Genomic DNA, 19,046 nt, shown 5'->3' with positions numbered 1-19,046 from the left:
TGGCGTACCTCAAGATCTACATCGTTTGTGGTCACTCGACTGATCGAGGCAACATCACGACACCACTCATGGCAGGGTGTCATGGCAAGACGAGTCTAGCGGTGGCCCTGTGCTTTCTCCACAGCCTAGGACAGCCCGATAGATCAGACTTGGCCATGACACACTTCGAAGCCATCACCCAAGAGGAGGCGTACACATCTAGCATGCATTCGTGAAGGGCCACATGATCCAGATATTGATATATCTACATCTGCATGCATGCATGCATGTAGAATTCATCTACATCTTGATCTCAATACAAGTGTTGATCTCATCACCATCGTCCTGCAGCAACCCGGTGTTAAAGGACCCCATTGTCTACATGTCACTTGCCGATGCCATCGGTGGCTCCCATGAATCTGGTCTTGATGCACCTGCCATGCACGTCTAGCCATGAAGAAGGAAAGAGTACTATATTAAAGGAATGAAAGCTACTTAAGGCTTGTACGCGTATATGCATATACGTACACCTTAAGCAGGCAAGCACGATTTCCCTTGCTTGTTGTCGTACGTATACCTTCAGGATCTGACCTCGCCGCCGCCCAAGTCCTACGTGATTGATCTCTCCAAATCTGATCTGACTAAGGCCGATCAGACGTTCTGCCTAAAGCTAAGTCATGCTTTAATATTTTTCTAATTTTTCTCCAATCTTCGTATATCGCCGTAATATTTCTCCGAGCTGTTTTCTCCATGTTTGCTCTCCAAATAATTTTTTGAACCCCCGAATAGTCATGTTGATGCTCGGACGCCTTCAGAGATGGTCCTGTCTCTAGCTCCTCCCTACACGTGCACGAGCGTCTGCCCTCTGTGTTTTGGGTGGTCGGCAGCAGCTCCTTAGCGATGCTTTGTTCTTTCTACATTCACACGGGCTCTGCGCTCCACGTTATGGTTAACGGGCTAGCTAGGACTGGAGACTCAGCTACACACTAACTAGTCGGGTGGTTTATATTAAATATAAATACATCTTCACATCAACTGATCACCGAGCTACATACGCTATTTCATCGCCATTGCTGATTTTTCTCTAAAGTTCATATATTTTTACATCATGTACTACCCGTTCTACATATTTGTATTGTAGGATCATCGTCTAGGTGATCGGACCACCTGGTGCTTGGACTTCTCCACTGATCAACTGGTCGGACCGCTAGGTTCATGGACTCCGTCGCCGACCAGTTGATCGAACTGTTCGTCGGTCGCTTCTACTCAATGCTGACTTCACTGTCGACCAGTTGACCAGATTGTTCGTCGCTCATGCTTCATCACTAGCTACGTCGATTACTCCTCGGTGCTCGGATTCTTCATGCTCGGGGACTAAGTGGGCACACTTCACCCCACTTCACCTTGTGGACATCGCCAGCTATGCCAGGGACTCCTCGATGCTCAGACATTGCTAGCTATGCTGGGGACTCCTCAGTGCTTGGACATCGCCAGCTACGTTAGGGACTCCTCAGTGCTTGGACATCGCCAGCTAGACCAGGGATTCCTCAGTGATCGGACATCGCCAGCTACGCTGGGGACTCCTCGATGTTCGGACATCGCTAGCTAGGCCAATGACTCCTCGGTGATCGGACATCGCTAGCTACGCCGGGGACTCCTCAGTGCTTGGACATCGCTAGCTACACCGGGGACTCCTCGATGCTCGGACATCGCCAACTACGTCGGGACTCCTCGGTGCTCGGACATCACTAGTTATGCCAGGAACTCCTCGATGCTCGGACATCACTAGCTATGTTGGGGACTCCTCGGTGCTTGGACATCGCCACCTACATCGGGGACTCCTCGGTGCTTAGACATCGCTAGCTACGTCGGAGACTCCTTGGTGCTCGAACATTGTCAGCTACGCCGGAGACTCCTCGGTGCTCGGACATCGCTAGCTGTGTCAGGGACTCTTCGATGCTCGGACATCGCTAGCTATGCTGGGGACTCCTCGGTGCTCAAACATCGCCAACTACATCGGGGACTCCTCGATGCTCGGACATTGTTAGCTACGTCAGGACTCCTCGGTGCTCGGACATCGCCAGCTACGCTGGGGACTCCTCAGTGCTTGGACATCGCCAGCTACACCGAGAACTCCTTGGTTCTCAAACATCGCTAGCTACGCTAGGAACTCCTCGGTGCTCAGACATAGCCAGCTACACTAGGGACTCCTTGGTGCTCAGATGTCGCCAGCTACATTAGGGACTCCCTCGATGGTCGGATCTTGCTATGCCTTATCGGTGTGCTATCAAGCTGCTCCATGCTGTTTGGATCAGGGTGCTAATCTTGGGCAGCACGTCTGGGGTTTTGATACGTGCATGTCAGACGACGTCGGCAAGCTTTCAGACTTCTTTTTCTTTAACACTGCTATAAGATTCATTCTTCATCTTCTAGCAGGCTCCGGGACTAAGTGGGCACACTTCACCTTGCGGTGAATGTGTGCTTTTCAATTTAGGGCTCCGCCCATGGACTGGTTGCCTACTCGGCCGGTCTTCTGCCTTTCTTCTACTTTCTAACCCTAGCACCACGTGACTACATCACCTACTATCAGGCTCGGGGACTAGCTATGGGGGTATAGCCCCCGGTATCCATAAGACAAAACATAGGTCGTATCATCAGAGGTGGCCAGCCCACAAGATCAAGACGTGCACGTCACTGGTCGATGTGCACCGTAAGATATTGTATAGTACCAAATAGGATACTTTCTTTGTAACCCTACCCCTCTAGAGTATATAAGGAGAGGTAGGGGTCCCGTAGTGGACATGGTCATCCAAATCAATACAATACACCAAAGACACAGGACGTAGGGTATTACGTCGATCAGACGGCCTGAACCTATCTAAATCGCTATCTCTGCACCTTGTGTCACCATTCGGTTCCTGATTACGCGTACCTCCACCGATCAATCTACCTTCATGGGATACCTCTCGAAGGATTGCCGAGCATCTTTTGTCGATAATGAGCTTGTTCATGATATGTATTCTCTTTTGAATCTAATTATCAATGAGCTCAATTCTATAGGATTAACAAAGTTAGGTGATGCAAATATCATGAGGAAGATCATCTCCATGCTACCATAAAAGAAATATGTAAGCATCATCACCATTCTTCACAACATGGAAGACTTGAGCACCATGACCCCGGACATAGTCATTGGCGAGATAGTGGCATTTGAAATATCACACAAGATGGGTCAAGAAGAAGCCTCTTCATCAAGCAAAGACAAAGCTTTCGCATATAGTGAGAAAAAGAAGATGAAGGGCAAACAAGTTGAGACAAACTCAAGCTCAAGCTCCTCAAGTGAAGATGAAGAAGATGATGAGGATGATGATGAAGAAGAAGAAGAAGAAGAATCAAGTGATGATGATCAATCTTTCTCCTTTGATCTTGATGAAGAATCAATCAAACTTATCAACAAGGTAGAGAAGATGATCCAAAGGCTCAATGTCAAGGGTGTACCTATCCAAATTCAAGATTTCATCTTCAGAAATCAAAGAAGAGAACAAAGAAAGAAGGGATGCTATGGATGCGGTGAGTTGGGACACTTTGTGGTAGTTTGTCCAAATAAGCCCACACCCAAGACAAAGAAGAAGCTGTGCAAGGACAAAGCTCTCACATCAATAAGGTCATGGGATGATTCTTCAAGTGAAGAAGAAGCCCGACACAAGAGGAGCGGTCACAAGCACTCATCATCAAGCACTTCACATGTGTACCTTATGGCATGAGGTAATGAAAGCTTATGTTCAAGTGAGAGTGATAGTGATGATGAAATGCCTTCTCTTAATGAACTTGTGCAAGAAAATCTTAAATATGCACTAGCCAACAAAAAAGCTAAAAATGTTGCAAGAAAAGCTAGATAGTTCACAAGAAGCATATAAAACCTTGCTTAAACAATATGAGACCTTTCCCAATCTCAATATTAAACTATCTACTAAAATTGAACAACTTGAGGCTAGTGCAGCAACAAATGCATGCACAATCAATAATGAGCAACTTGTAAAGAAAAATGAAAAATTAAAGGAAAAGTTAGCTAGCTCACAAGATGCTTATAAAAGTTTGCTTGCTAAAATGGAAACCATGTGCAAACATTATGATGAGCTAACAAATAAAGTTACTAATCTTGAAGTGTCGGTACAATCCCCACCGAGGCACCTAAAAAGAAAAGTTCAAGTTTTGACATGCCCAAAAAGGATGCCTCTACTTCTTGCAATGATTTATGTTTAGACTCACCCTTATGCAACCAAGCTTGTGTTGAGAAAGTTATTGTAGAAACATATACACAAGAGGTTGCATTGGAGAATGAGCAACTCAATCAAGAAGTGGCTCGCCTCACCAAGGACTTGACTCAAGTGCAAGGCAAGATGAAGCAAACTCAACTTTATCAAGATAACACCATCAAGAGAGTGAGGAAGCTTGATGAAGGACAAACCATGGTTTGCTACGTATGCCACAAGGAAGGCCACAAGTCCTATGAGTGCAAGGTGAAGAATGAGGGAGGAGCAAAGAAGAAAGAGAAAACCAAAAAGCAAACAAGCAAGCTCTCCAACACCTACACTAACAAGGTGGACAAGAAGGCTTCCACACCTTATCTCTTGAAGAAGAAGAAGAAAAATAATAAGGTGGTGGCCATCAAGGTGAATAAGCAAGCCAACAATGGGGCCAAATACATTTGGGTGCCAAAGGAGATTATTTCTAACATGAAGAGCACCAAGAAGGTCTGGGTTCTAAAGGGGAAGTGAAAAGTCCAATGGACTTCGGGGAATTTGGAGACTTGGCATAGTTTGGGTGCATTTCATGGGATGCATCATGACGGACATAGTCATTGCCAAGTGGGTCAGTGGATACTTTGGACCCAAATTCCCCTTCCCATGTTAGGTGTAATTTCAATTAGCATCTAGTTCCTTTCTTATGCCTATGTTTGCATTTGCACATTTAAATTCTTTGTCATGCATACACTAGGTAAATCATATGGTAGGGTTGCTCGGTATCACTCTGACCCATAGGAGCAAACCTACATGGTTTAAATTGTTTAGGAGCATGGCACATAGCTTGTCTTACAATTATTTATCTAATATGTGCCAAAGTCCAAATTGTAGATAATTTCCCCTGAATATTATTTTTGAAAATAATTCTTATATTCATGTGATGTCATCTTTCAAATGGTATTTAGATTTTCAAAAATCAATGTGCATGTCTCCTACAAGTATTCTATGCTTGTATGCACAAATTTTGGGGGAGGTTATTCTACAAGTTGGATGTTTTGAGACTAACATTCTTTTCAAGATTATTATGTGTGTAGTAGTCTCATTGCAAGGAAAATAGAGTCCCTGGAGATAAGCATCATGTTTCAAAAAATCCACCACTCATTGCAAGTGGTGTCATTCAAATTAGTTTCTATATGTGGTATTCCTAAACCAATATCATCATGTTGATTTCAATTTGGTTTTTATATGCTTTCTCCATGCATTATATAGATTAAACTCCCTTATGCATTAATTTGCCAATTATACATATAATTCATCCTCCATCATATGTATGCATATATTTAGGGAGAGCTTAGTCTATGTAATGTGAGAGTCAAGTTTTGTGATCTATTCCACTCCACATACAAAGGATCACAAAATTTGACCCTCCCTTGTGTTACTAATATCTTTCTTTTCAGTGTTTGATTCCAAAGGAGGAGAATTTGTAGGACCAAAAGCAATCCCAAGCATAATAATTTACAAGTGGTAATGGTCTGAGAAAGAGAGAATAGTGGATTATGGAGTTAGGGGGAGGCTTAAATCCATAATGCCACATGGGGACAATGGCAAGGGCAAGATAAGCATTCATTGTATTTTACATGTGGTATCTTCTAGCATCATATACTCTTGCCTTTGCATTGCATCCTAGCAAGTAGATAGTTTTTAAATTCTAAAATTTTTATTATTTGCTTGCTTTGGTCGTGTTGTCATCAATCACCAAAAAGAGGGAGATTGTAAGGAAAATAGACCCTAGGTCCATTTACTTTGAATTTTGGTGTTTGATGATCAACACAACTAAATTGGACTAATGTAATTGCTAGTGTTTATTTTATAGTTCAATAGGATGCAATGCGGACTTGGATCAACTTTAGAACATGAAGAAATTGATCAACACCCAAAAGAAGACATTAGAAGAGGTGTTGACAACCTAGAAGAGAAGCAAGGAATCCAAGACACAAAGATATCGAAGCCTGAACGAAGCCACAAAGCAAATGATGGCTGAGTGGGCATCGCCCTAGGGGTGGCGGTGCCACCAAAGAAGGGCTGCAGCAGCTGGAAGAAGAGGGGGCACCGGACAACAATGTGTGCACCGCCCTGGTCACCGCCATGGGGTGACGGTGCATCGGACAGAGGGTGGCAGTGCCACCACCATAATTTTCTAGAGAGCAGCGAAGGGGGACTCGGGCATCGCCCTGGTCACCGTCCTTTGGGTGGCAGTGCACCACCTCGGTGTACAGTGTCCCAATAGTCGATTGTCAGTGACCAACGGCTCACTAACGTGGCTCACACTGCCATGTAGGTGCCCACACAGAAACATGGAGCTCGGCCCCAACAGTTATATCTCCACTTGTGGCCTATATATATGACTCCAACCAGCCATTTGGAGGGTGTGGGAGCTGAGGGAAGATAGGAGGGTCTTGCTACACCTTATTTGTGCTCTCCACATGCATAGAGCTTAAAGATCACTTAGTGATTAGCGTAGGTGCTTTGTGAAGTGCTTAGGTTTGTTAGACCACGCTCATATGCGCTTGATCTAGGTTTAGGCCTAGTGTTTAGTGAGGTTTGCACACCTCTTACCACTCGGTACTTGCGCGCACTATTGTTGTACTTGGCGGGGCTTGTAGTCTTGCGAGACCACACCAACCACGTTTGTGGTGTGTTCACCACCGTGTATCAAAGGGAACAAGGCCCGCGGTGTTTTGGCCAGAAACTTGATAGTGAAGACGACAGGGAGCATTTTAGGAGAGGCTTGCTGGAAGGCACACCAAAGACCCACTTGCGCATGGGGAAGGCCCATGGCTATCCATGAAGTTACTCGACCGGGAGCTTGGCTCTTGCGAGGGATTCATTGTGAGGGGCTCCAACGAGGACTAGGGGAAAGCTTGAGCGATTCTCGATACCTCGGTAAAAATACTGGAGTCATCGATGGGAGTTTGCATCTCTACCTCACCTTTAGCTTCCACATTTATATTGCTACCTTGGTTGTGTGCTTTACTTTCCTAGCTTAGTTGGTAGGCTAGTTGATAGGATTGGAACCTTGGTTGCATAACTCTTTTGCGGTAGAGATAGCAACACACCTAGCAAAACCGTAGTTGCACATTTAGATATATTACTTTGTTGCACATGTTTTTGACTAGGTGGGATTGAGGCCATAGTTAGAACTAGTTTTTAAGTTTCCTAATTCACCCCCCTCTTAGGCATCATGGTCCCTTACACTATCTAACTGATTCGGTTGGTCTAACCCTTCACTGAGTCAGTGAGCTGTAGCTTGGCGTCAGGATTCCATAATTCCCTTCTCGGATTGGATCGATTTGTGGCATGTGTTCCCCAATCTAGATTCCTGCAACCTCGCCGACCACAAGCACTTCACCAAGCTTCAATGTCGATGAGGCACCATGAATCCAGAGATGAAGCTTCTCCTTGAGGAGATCGACAAGCGCTTCGCCGCCTAGGACCGTTGCTTCGATGACTTGAAGGGTCAGATCATGACGAATGCCAACACATCTAAGACCCATCTCAAGGCGTTGGAGCATGCAATTCAAGTGTTTGATGAATGGCATCCAGGCATCGATAGAATTGTTGATGATCTAAAGCAGGAGATCGTCAAGCTCTCCACGTTGAAGGTGGAGGTCAGGCGCCTATCTAAGCACTAGGACTGGGTCCTCATCGAGGGGGCTCCTTCCACACTAGGAGTCTTCACATCAACGCCTACTTCCCTGGTCACCTTCCCCACTGAGTTCACCATCGACAATTCCTCTGTCGACACCAAGGCTACAGTCCTCTCACTGACTGGCCTGCAAACCACTTTGCCCCATAGGCACCATGTCGAGCATCAGACCTAGGTGGGGTGACTTCAGAGTGGTCACCACTCTGATTCCACCCCCAGTAAGGGTACGCCCCCTTGCCACCCCTCATCCTCTACTCCTCCTGTTCCTCTGAATTTGTGTCCGCCACCTGCACCTAATCATCCCTAGGAGTTAGAATCGCATGGGGGTACTAGCAGTGGTAGCAGTGGGAGTCATACAAGCAAAATTCCTAAACTTGATTTCCCTACATTTGATGGAGAGTACCCCAAATCATGGTTGAAAAACTGCAAATATTACTTTGATCTCTACTTAGTTGAGTCTCCTATTTGGATTAAGGTTGCCACCATGCACTTAATTCCATCTTTGGATGCTGCCCGTTAGAAGCAGTCTGTTGAGGATCAACTCCCATCCATGACCTGGCATTCCTTCCGTACACTCCTCTTAGAGAGATTTGGGTAGGATGAACATGAGATTTTGGTTAGGAAGCTCTTTCAGATTTGGATGACTCTCATAGTCAATGAGTACATAACCCAGTTCACCACTCTGATTGACCAGCTCAATGCCTATGCCAAACACCCTAATCCCATTTACTATGTTCAACATTTCATTGAGGGTCTTAGGGATGATATTAAAGTTGTTGTTCTATTGCAACGCCCTACATCGCTCGATACTGCTTGTGTCCTTGCACGTTTGTAGGAGGAGGTCTCAGCACCTCGGAGGACATTTCGCCGGGTGGATGGTAATCAATCATTCAAGTATTAGATGGCTGGTGCACATCCTTTACCACTACCACCTATGAAGCCTGCTAGTGGCGTTGAGAATAGACCTGCTGAGCCTCTGAAGATGACAATTGTTGAAGACAAGTATCAAGCTCTTTGGGAGCATCATCGTGCTCAAGGTTTATGCTTCAATTATGGTGCAAAATGGTTCCGTGGCCATAAGTGTGCACCTATGATCCATCTGAATGTGGTGTAGGAGATCTATGATCTGTTTCAATCATCTAATGATAATGTTGATGCACAGTTAGTACAGTCCAGTGGCGGAGGCACAGGGTATGCTAGGTATGCACTAACATACCCTACAGCAACGAATAAATATACTATTATATATTGTATACGGTATTTGTATTTGTATTTATGTAAAAGAAAAAAGAAAAAAAACTTACCTGGAATGCATCACGCCACCACGATTCCACGAAAGGCCCACTTGAGGCACAGGCACCCCACGCGGCCCACACATGAAGGCGCACGTCACAGCAAAGAAGGCGCATGTCGTCTAGGTGACCAGGTCCACCAGGTTGGGCTACCGTTGTGCCACATGAACACATCCTTCGGTCCTTGGTGGTGGCGCATAGGCTACGGATCTAGTCAGCTGCTTGTTCCCCTCGCCCAGCCTGCTTGTTCCCCGTCGGGCGGCTGCACCACGTGTCCTATAGTCCTAGAGCAGGAGGCGGCGGATGATGAACATTCAGAACACTGAGATCCATCTCTACGTGCATACATTCCCTGTTGTCCTGCGCGGCTCATCTCCATCCTCAGTCGTCGTACGTCGGACGGATGATCCTGCTGCTGCTTCTCCTTCGCTCTCCTACTCGATCTAATAGTCTACATCGTGATAAGGCGGTAGCTAGGCGAATTTGTGATCACAATTATTCTGGTGAGATTCAATCTTTGTTCTTCGGGTTTTTAAAAAAATTCATGTGTACTTTAATTGTTAATTGCTTAGCACTAAAATTATAGAATCATCTATCACGCGGCGAGGTGGAGGATTTTTCTCAACATCAGAGTGGATCTTGATTGATCTTTTGTTCAGTACTCATATCATGTGAGTGATCCATAATCACATCTGAGAGTTCAATCGTGCAAGCACAATTTATTTAATTATTTGGCATTGTGTTCTTTGTAATATTTATGCAGTTATAAAGAGAAACAGGGACATTGCATCTCTTTTTTAGAAGCATGCAGCAAAGAAGAAGGCTGCGGCAGCTGCTGCTACTTCTAATCCTAATCCGATTGAACCTATGGTGGAAGAGCAGATTCATGAGAGAGTAGTTGAGGAAATTATAAATCCTATGCCACCGCCACAACCATCTTCAGACACCAATCGCCTTCCACATGATCCAGGTGAAAGACATCCTATTCTAAAATATCCTGTTAATGATCAAGATGCAATTCGAAGAACATATATTATTAAAGGTCCATTCAAACCTTTTGCACATGATTTTCCAAAAAGAAAGATTTCAGACAGGGATCAGGGATTCAACTATTGTTGGATGTATAATAATGATTGGCTTGAGTATAGTATTAAGAAGGATGTTGTGTTTTGCTTCATATGCTATTTGTTCAAGAAGGGTACTAGGTCAGACACATTTACTGTTGATGGCTGGAAGAATTGGAATATAGGAGAGAAAGCACTTCGCAAACATATGGGTTCTAAGGCACATATTGCAGCTCAAGAGAGATACATTGGCTTTATAAATCCCAAGGTAGCAATTGATTATAATATTGACAAGTGGAGTGATGAGGATCTTCATCTTTATAAGAAAAGGTTGACTTATTCACTTAGGTGTATCAAGTTTCTTTTGCATCAAGGGCTGGCATTTCATGGACATGATGAAAGTGAAGAATCTAGCAATAGAGGGAACTTCATTGAACTTTTGAAATTTCTTGCCAGAAATAGTGAAGAAGTGAAGAAGTATGTTTTGGACAATGCTCCAGGTAACTGTACCTTAACTAGCCCAGACATACAAAAGCAAATTATTCATTGTTGTGCCCTAGAAACTAGAAAGAAAATAATTGAAGAACTTGGTGATGAGCCCTATGCAATTTTAGCTGATGAGTCTAGTGATATATCACATAAAGAACAACTAGCTCTTTGCTTTTGTTATGTTGATAAATTAGGAAGGCCATGTGAGCATTTTATTGGAGTTGTTCATGTAGATGATACTACCTCTTTATCACTTAAGGATGCAATTGAAGCTTTACTTGTTAGTCATGGCTTGACTATGACTCAAATCCATGGTCAAGGATATGATGGGGCTAGCAACATGAAAGGAGATATTAAAGGGTTGAAAACATTGATCATGCAAGAATCACCTTCTACTTATTATATTCATTGTTTTGCTCATCAACTCCAATTGGTTCTTGTTGCTATTACCAAGGGAAATACTGATTGCAAGACTTTTTTTGATCAAATATCTATCTTGTTGAATATTGTTGGAGTTTTCTGTAAGCGTCATGACATGCTTAGAAATGCTAGGCTTGAGAATGTCAAGAAAGCACTTGACTATGGTGAAATTGAATCTAGAACTGGATTACATCAAGAGATGGGTTTGCCTAGGCCTGGAGATACTTGATGGGGATCTCATTACAAAACTGTATGCAGCATCATTACTATGTATGAAGCAATCCATGATGTACTGGTTGATCTTGGGGATGATCCTGCATATAAGGATGATTGGACCAAAATACATTTTGTGACTGGAGCTTTTAAGAACTTTGAGTTTGTTTTCTTTGCACACTTAATGTATATTATTCTTGGATATACAAATGAGTTATCTAAGTGTTTGCAAAGAAGGGACCAAGATATTCTTAATGCAATATCACTTGTTAATGTGGCAAAGAAAAGAATGCCAAAATTGAGGTCTGATGGTTGGGATAATTTTCTTGAGAAGGTCACTTCATTTTGTGATAAACATGGTGTTGAAGTTCCTGCTATGGATGGTGATTATGTTCCTTATGGAAAATCAGCAAGGAAAGCTCATGCCCAAAAGCAAACCAATGATGACCACTTTAGAAGAGAAGTATATATTGGTGTCATTGATCAAATAAGTCAAGAACTTGATAATCGGTTTGATGAGATTAATATGGAGTTGTTGTCTTGTATGTCGGGCTTCAGTCCTTCCAAGGCATTTGCTTCTTTTGATACACAGAAGCTACGTAGACTAGCTGAGTTCTACCCAAAGGAGTTCTCAAATAATAATTTGCTCAAACTTGAGTTGCAGCTAGATAATTATATTGATGACATGAGACATGATGATAGCTTCAAAGGTCTAGACAATATTGTTGATCTCTCAGTTAAGCTTGTTGAAACAAAGAGGCATAAAGTGTACGATATGGTTTATGAGCTCCTCAAATTGGTATTGCTTCTACCTGTGGCAACGACAAGTGTTGAAAGAGTATTTTCTGCAATGGATTTTGTGAAAACAAAGTTAAGAAATAAGATGGGAGATAGTCTTCTGGATGACTATCTAGTCACTTTCATTGAGTAGGATATTTTCTTTGAAGTTGATGAAGATAATATAATCAATACATTTATGTCCCTTCAAAAGCGTCGAATAAAATAGTCACAAAAATAGCATTGTAAGTCTCTGGTTCTCTTTTATGCCTTATTTCAAATATTGATATGGCTTTTGAACTATTTATACTATACTTTATGGATGGTTTGAACTTAATCCATGAATTTAAGCCTTATTGTGTTATTTAGTGCATATATACCGAATCATGTTGTCAATTTTACAATTATTACCGAATTGCTGAAATGAATTTACTGAATTGTATATGAAAATTTTTTGGCGGCATACCCTAAGACAATCCTAGATTCACCACTGGTACAGTCTGCACCTGACTATCAATCGATGCTTCATCTCTCTACTGCTGCTGTGACTGGGGTCCAAGTACGAAGACTATGTGTCTGTTGGGAGCTTTGCAAGGCCATACTATTTCTATTTTGCTGGACAGTGGTAGTTCCCATACCTTTCTTAGTGCCAAGCTTAGCCCAATGTTACAAGGTGTCTACCCTCTGTTACAACCAATTCAGGTGTAGGTTGCCAATGGTGTAGTGCTTTCTTGTTCCACTTACATTCCTCAAGCTCAATGGTCTATGTAGGGGTGCAATTTTGTTATTCATCTGAAAATTCTTCCACTGCCTTCTCATTATATGATACTTGGGCTCGATTGGCTATAGTCTTTTAGTCCTATGCATATACACTGGTAGCTATGCTGGATATCCATTCCTTATGAGGACCAATCGGTGATTCTTAGTGGTATGGATGCTGATCTTCCAGTGGGCACAATTTTGTAGTTGTCTAAAGTCAAGCCCGAGGTAAATCTTACTAAGTTGCCTGATCTCCCACCTGAACTACTTCGCTTACTTTAGGAATTTGATTATCTGTTTCAACCACCCACTGCATTACCACCTTCATGTGCTTGTGATCATGCAATTCCATTGATTGAGGGGGCTTCACCAGTGTTTATCTGGCCATATCGTTATGCTCCTATCCTGAAGACTGAGATAGAGAAACAAGTCTAGGAATTGTTACAACAGGGGCTCATCCAAAAGAGTACCAACCCATTCTCTTCACAGTCATCTTGGTCAAGAAAAAGGACAATACATGGTGTTTCTATGTCGACTATCATCATCTCAATGCTATCACGGTGAAGGGCAAGTTTCCTATCCCTAATTCCCTATTATTGATGAATTGCTAGATGAATTGGCCAGGGCATCTTGGTTTACCAGTCTTGATCTCCAGGCTAGGTTTCATCAGATAAGAATGAAGTTAGGCGAAGAATTTAAAATAACATTCTAGACTCAATTTGGACAATTTGAGTTCTATGTTGTCATTTGGACTCACAGGTGCACCTGGAACATTCCAAGAGGCCATGAACACAACACTGGCTCCTTATCTTCATTAGTTTGTGTTAGTCTTTTTCGATGACATTTTGATCTACAGTCCAACTTTTGAAGCTCATCTACAGCACATTCGGCTGGTCTTGGAATTGTTGGCCAAAGATCAATGGAAGCTCACACTATCTAAGTGTTCCTTTGCACAATGGGAGATTGCTTATCTTGGTCATGTTATTAGTGAGGCAGGTGTTGGTACTGATCCCTCCAAACTTACTGCTATACAGCAATGGCCAGTTCCTACATCTACTAAAGAGCTCCATGATTTTCTGGGGTTGGCTGGTTATTACCGGAAGTTTGTCTAGCATTTTAGCATCATCGCTAAGCCACTAACAACTCTGCTCAAGATGCACTCTGTCTTCATATGGACTCCTGAACATGAAGCTACTTTTCAAACTCTATAGATGGCACTCTGTCAAGCACCTGTTCTCACATTGCCCAATTTCCAGAAACCATTCTGCATTGAAACAGATGCATTGGATTTGGGCATTGGAGCGGTTACTATGCAAGAAGGTCACCCCATCGCTTACCTTAGTAAGGCTTTGGGCCCCAAATCTTGTGGGCTGTCAACCTATGAAAAAGAATATATGGCAATCTTGGTGGCAGTCCAGGCTTGGCGCACATATCTTCAGTTCTAGGAGTTTATCATCCTTACTGATCAGCGTAGCCTAACTCAACTGTCTGAGCAACGTCTTCATACACAATGGTAGCACAAGGTGTTCACTAAGTTGCTGGGCCTCTAGTACCGAATAGTTTACCACAAAGGTGCTGAAAACCGCATGACCGATGCATTGTCTCGCTACCTCTAGTCCTCTGACAATTGTGCCACTATCACCACTTTGATTCCATCATGGCTCACATTGGTGACTTCTAGTTATGAGGGTGACCCCTTTGTTTAGGACCTCTTGACCAAGCTATCTTTGGATCTGGCTGTGGTACCAAATTATACTCTACAAGCTAGGGTTTTGCGTTACAAGAACCACATTTGGATTGGCAATTCTTCCTTAGTGCATAACAAGTTGTTATCCGTATTTCATGATAGCGCTTGGGGTGGTCACTCTGGCATTCCTGTTACACACATGAGGCTTAAACAATGTTTCACCTAGAAAGGTATGAAAGCTTCTATTCATGAGTTTGTTCATGCTTGTGTGGTCTACCAGCAGTCAAAGCCCGACCGTGCCATGTCCCCAGGCTTCCTTCAACCACTCCCTATGCCATCTGTAGCCTGGCAAGTGGTGTCATTAGACTTTATCGAAGGATTGCCATTATATGCCTCATATAACTACATTCTGGATCTGCTGACAAAATATGCTCATTTTATTCCACTCCGTCATCCTTTTACAACTGCTACTGTGGCCCAGTCATTTCTTGATCAAGTCTATCGCCTTCATGGACTCCCTAACTCTATAGTATCTAATTGTGACCGCATCTTCACTAGTAAGTTCTAGACTGAGCTTTTTCACCTCACTGATGTCAAGCTTGCCTGTAGCATAGCATATCACCCTCAGTCAGATGGACAAACAGAGTGGATCAATCAATGTTTGGAGACCTATTTGTGGTGCTTTGTCCATGCTTCCCTACACAAGTGGAGCAGTTGGCTTTCTACTGCTAAATTTTGGTATAACCCATCACTGCACTCAGCCATCGATAGAACCCCATTTTAAGCACTATATGGCTATGCTCCTAGGCTTCTAAACTTTTAGCCATCAGGAGATTCTAAGTCTGAGGTAGTTCCTAGGTATCCAATAGACAGTGGATGGATCAACTTCTTTAGCATAATCTCAACCGTGCTAAGACACATATGAAGAAATAAGCCGACCGATCTTGTTCTGAGCGTTCTTTCAATGTGGGCGATATGGTGTACCTCAAATTGTAGCCCTATGTGCAGACATCCTTGGCACCTCGTGCTCACCAGAAATTAGCCTTCTGATTTGTTGGCCTATTTCCTATCATTGAATGTGTGGGTATGGTGGCATATAAGCTCCAACTGCCAGCTAATTCCTCTATACACCCGATATTCCATGTTTCGTAATTGAAATGGATAGTGGGTTCTAGCCATGAGGTAACTCCAGTCTTGCCCTCTGATTTTGCTATCAAGTTGGCTCCTGAGCAAGTTCTAGACATGCATGTGGTGCTTTGTGGCTCAGACCGCATCCAGTAGGTGTATGTCAAATGGAACAATCTGCCATCGAGCCTTGCTACCTAGAAGGATTATGAAGCTGTTCGCTAGGAGTTTCCATGAGCCACTATTTGGGGTCAAGCAGTATTCCAAGAAGGGGGGTGTTAGCACTGTACCTCACTCGACAACAGTAATAGAAGGAGCCAAAGGACCTGATAGTGGCCCTAGACATGAAAGTAGGACAAGGAAGCCAAACTCTTGCCTTGACACTGAGCATTGGGTGTGTGGGTGAGTGCGGGAGCGCTGGTGAGGCCACGGCCTCTGTAACTACTTAAGGCAGAGTTGTGTGAGGGAGAGGGTATCAATTTTGTAAACCCAACTAAACTTGTTATCGTCTAAGAACTCATCTGAACTAAATCCATGCTCTTCTTGCTATCCTTTCCTTGCTCCTTCAATTCCCCTTCCCCAATTCTATCTGATCCATTTCCCTACAAACACCTCTTCCTCCCTAGGTGGCTGCCTGACTGGGTTGATGCGCTTTCTCCCTCGCTGCTTTTGTTTGTGGATTCTTGTGGTGCGAATGACATAGGAAAGTGGATGAAGCTTTATATAGGGGCGTAGCTTGGGGAAGAATTCAGAAGGTTTAGGAAGATCGATTGCCGAACACTCTAGAAGCCACCCATGTCACAAGTGCGACCTGTTGAATGTCGATGCTACCCCACTTGTTAGAATGGGCCCACCTAATATATTTTTTGGAAACCACACTCTTTATTCATGGAGTTGGTTATAAACTCTTCTCTATAGCTAAAAACATGAAACAGACCCATCTACCCCAACATGGTGAAGCCACCCATGACTCCATGCCCCTCTGGTGCTTTTTATCCAATCGACAGGTGGGCCCCTATGCTAAGAGCACCCCTCACCCCGACACACATCAGGCCTCGCCTCTCTCTCTCTCTCTCCTTCGGCACTCTCAGAGCCGCTGCCACCAATGCAGCGGCTAAGAGGCAGCCATGGCGGCTCATGCGATGATCCCCTTCTCTAGCTCCTCCACACTGCAACTCTAACTCCTAGCCTAGGGACCACTAGCTTTGTCATGATTGCCTCCGCCTCCTCTTCCTCGCCGCCCTCCTAAGGCTTGCCCGGCCCCTACCGCCGCTGTAACACCTCAAGTGTTAGCCACTGGATAGATAGTGAGCTTGGACCTAAGTGAGCAATGTCTAGTGATGATCATGTGTTGGATCACAACATTAGAATGGTGACAAGTGAGTTGACGCTTCTTCTCTTTGAAATGAGGCCTAACTTTGTTGTTGTGAAATAAAGACAAAGCTTGTTTGCTGGTGATTGCCCCTCTCAAAATGTATGCTTGAATAATGTTGAATGTACTTCTTTCATGTGTCTCACATCAATCTCCATCTATATTGATCACTAGAACAGTTTCATGGAATTTGGAATAAAAAAGTCACAAGAAATGATAAGTTATATCCTTGCTTAAATAGCTCTAGCACATGAATGGAAACATAGGTCATCAACCAAACATTGCAACCTTACCCAAAGGACTCTAATTGAACTCTACAACAAAAGTCATGAAAGGTTCATGTTGAGCAAATGCCAAGAAAATACCCCAAATCGGCCTAAAACCCCTAGTTTTAAGCATAGTCATGTTGTTGTCTTGACCAAGGTGAAAGAATAGCTTCTGAACTAGTCATGAAGTTTGACTTTAAATAAAAGTTGTAGTTTAGTTTGTGTGCTACAAACTTTGTTTAAGGACCCAAGTCTAAATCTATCTCTAAGCTTGACAAACAAAGGTCACAAGATTAAATCTGCTGCAGTTTTCAGCACTTAAAATATTCTAAGTCCGGAATTCATCGGCTTTGACATTGACATGCCATGTTCTCTAGTTTTTGTTAAGAAACATGATTTGGTCCAAAAATTAAAGTTGAACCTAATTCATTGAAAAAGAACATGTAAAAAGTTGAGCTTAGTTTGACCAAGTTTGACCTCACAAAACTCCCAAAAACTGAGCTCCACTTTGATCATCGCTGATTTGTTGACAATGCCTAATTGGAGCTTAATTAACTGTTGTTACAAAACTCTTGACCTTGACCCTTTAACAAAAATTGTAGAGCTTCATGTAGGCACCAAACTTTGCTTAAGGCCCATGACCTAATTCCCATCAAAATCAGCCCAAAATTAGCTCCTAGCTCACCTACTTCGCTGCACGCCACATGCTCGATTGAATAACGGCATGGCGACCATGCATGAGCACCATGTGGCCACCTCCTCTTCCATCCTCTACCACATGTCCCGTTCCCCTATGCTGATGGGGAGGCACCTAGGCTCACTCTCTGCCTCTCCTTCACTCACTCTCACGCTCTCCCTCGCCCTTGCCGCTCGCACGCGTAGAGCGCGGCCACGTCTTGCATGAACGGTAGGTAGAGCGCTGCCACTACTATTCTCACTTCCTCAAGCACCCCCGCTCCTAGCCAACACCACCACCACCTCCTTGTTGTTCCCCCGAACCCATACCACCCATCCTCGGCCTCACACGCCGTTGGGAGCTCCATCGTCGCCGTGCAACTGCCTTGGGGTGCCTCGAGGTGCGCACGACTCCCTTGGTGCTTCCTTGCCACTTCTTCTCCGCCACGATCGACCACCGCGCTGGAAATCGCCGTTCCCCGGCATCTTTTGCTCCAAATTCACGTCAAGGGCTTCGTGCAGGAATTCGAAGAAAGGGAAGGGTCGATCTACAAACCGTAGATTCATATAAATAGTGCCTATAAGGACCTATTTGTTGGAATCAGTATTAAAGAAAAGTCTAGGGTCCTCAGTGCAAGTTTGCTTTTTCTTTTATGACTGAAACTTTAGAAATTCGTAGTAAATTGTATAAAAATCATAAAATAGCAAATGATGACTTTTTGGAATCCTTGTGAATAGATCTACATAGTAGAGTTATAATATGATATGTGTTAGCATAAGGTTTTTGCTGTTTTTATTTTTCTTTGATAATTAGGGTTTTCTAGGAGTAAATTAATATCTAATGTTGTGGTGCTCTAATTGTTGTGAAATTTTTATGGTAGGCTTCTGATGCTTTGTGTGTGTTGTGGTAAAAAGTTCATGTTCATTGGATGTAGTATGAGTGAGTTATTGATTTAACTTGTTTGGTGCTTGATAAAT

At 43.5% G+C, this 19,046-nt stretch overlaps 2 protein-coding genes across 2 annotated transcripts; both read left to right on the top strand.

Moving 5' to 3' along the window:
- Positions 1-7,747: 7,747 nt before the first annotated feature.
- Positions 7,748-11,423, top strand: LOC136470609 (uncharacterized). The gene is made up of 2 exons (XM_066468394.1): positions 7,748-7,891; positions 10,023-11,423. The coding sequence occupies exons 1-2, from the start codon at positions 7,748-7,750 to the stop codon at positions 11,421-11,423; spliced, it is 1,545 nt and encodes a 514-aa protein (XP_066324491.1).
- Positions 11,424-11,462: 39 nt separating this feature from the next.
- On the top strand, positions 11,463-12,338 carry LOC136470608 (uncharacterized). The gene has a single exon (XM_066468393.1). The coding sequence runs from the start codon at positions 11,463-11,465 to the stop codon at positions 12,336-12,338; it is 876 nt and encodes a 291-aa protein (XP_066324490.1).
- The last annotated feature ends 6,708 nt before the right edge of the window (positions 12,339-19,046 follow it).

The sequence above is a fragment of the Miscanthus floridulus genome, chromosome 8 (assembly GCF_019320115.1).
Source record: "Miscanthus floridulus cultivar M001 chromosome 8, ASM1932011v1, whole genome shotgun sequence".
Classification (NCBI taxonomy): Eukaryota; Viridiplantae; Streptophyta; class Magnoliopsida; order Poales; family Poaceae; genus Miscanthus; species Miscanthus floridulus.
This window is presented reverse-complemented; position numbering and strand designations above follow the sequence as displayed.

Excerpts from the sequence above, each read along its gene's own strand:
- LOC136470609 (XM_066468394.1), top strand. The coding sequence starts at position 7,748 with ATGACGAATGCCAACACATCTAAGACCCATCTCAAGGCGTTGGAGCAT. Across the intron at positions 7,892-10,022 it reads TCTCCACGTTGAAGGTGGAG|AAGCATGCAGCAAAGAAGAA; the intron begins GTCAGGCGCCTA and ends TCTCTTTTTTAG.
- LOC136470608 (XM_066468393.1), top strand. The coding sequence starts at position 11,463 with ATGTATGAAGCAATCCATGATGTACTGGTTGATCTTGGGGATGATCCT.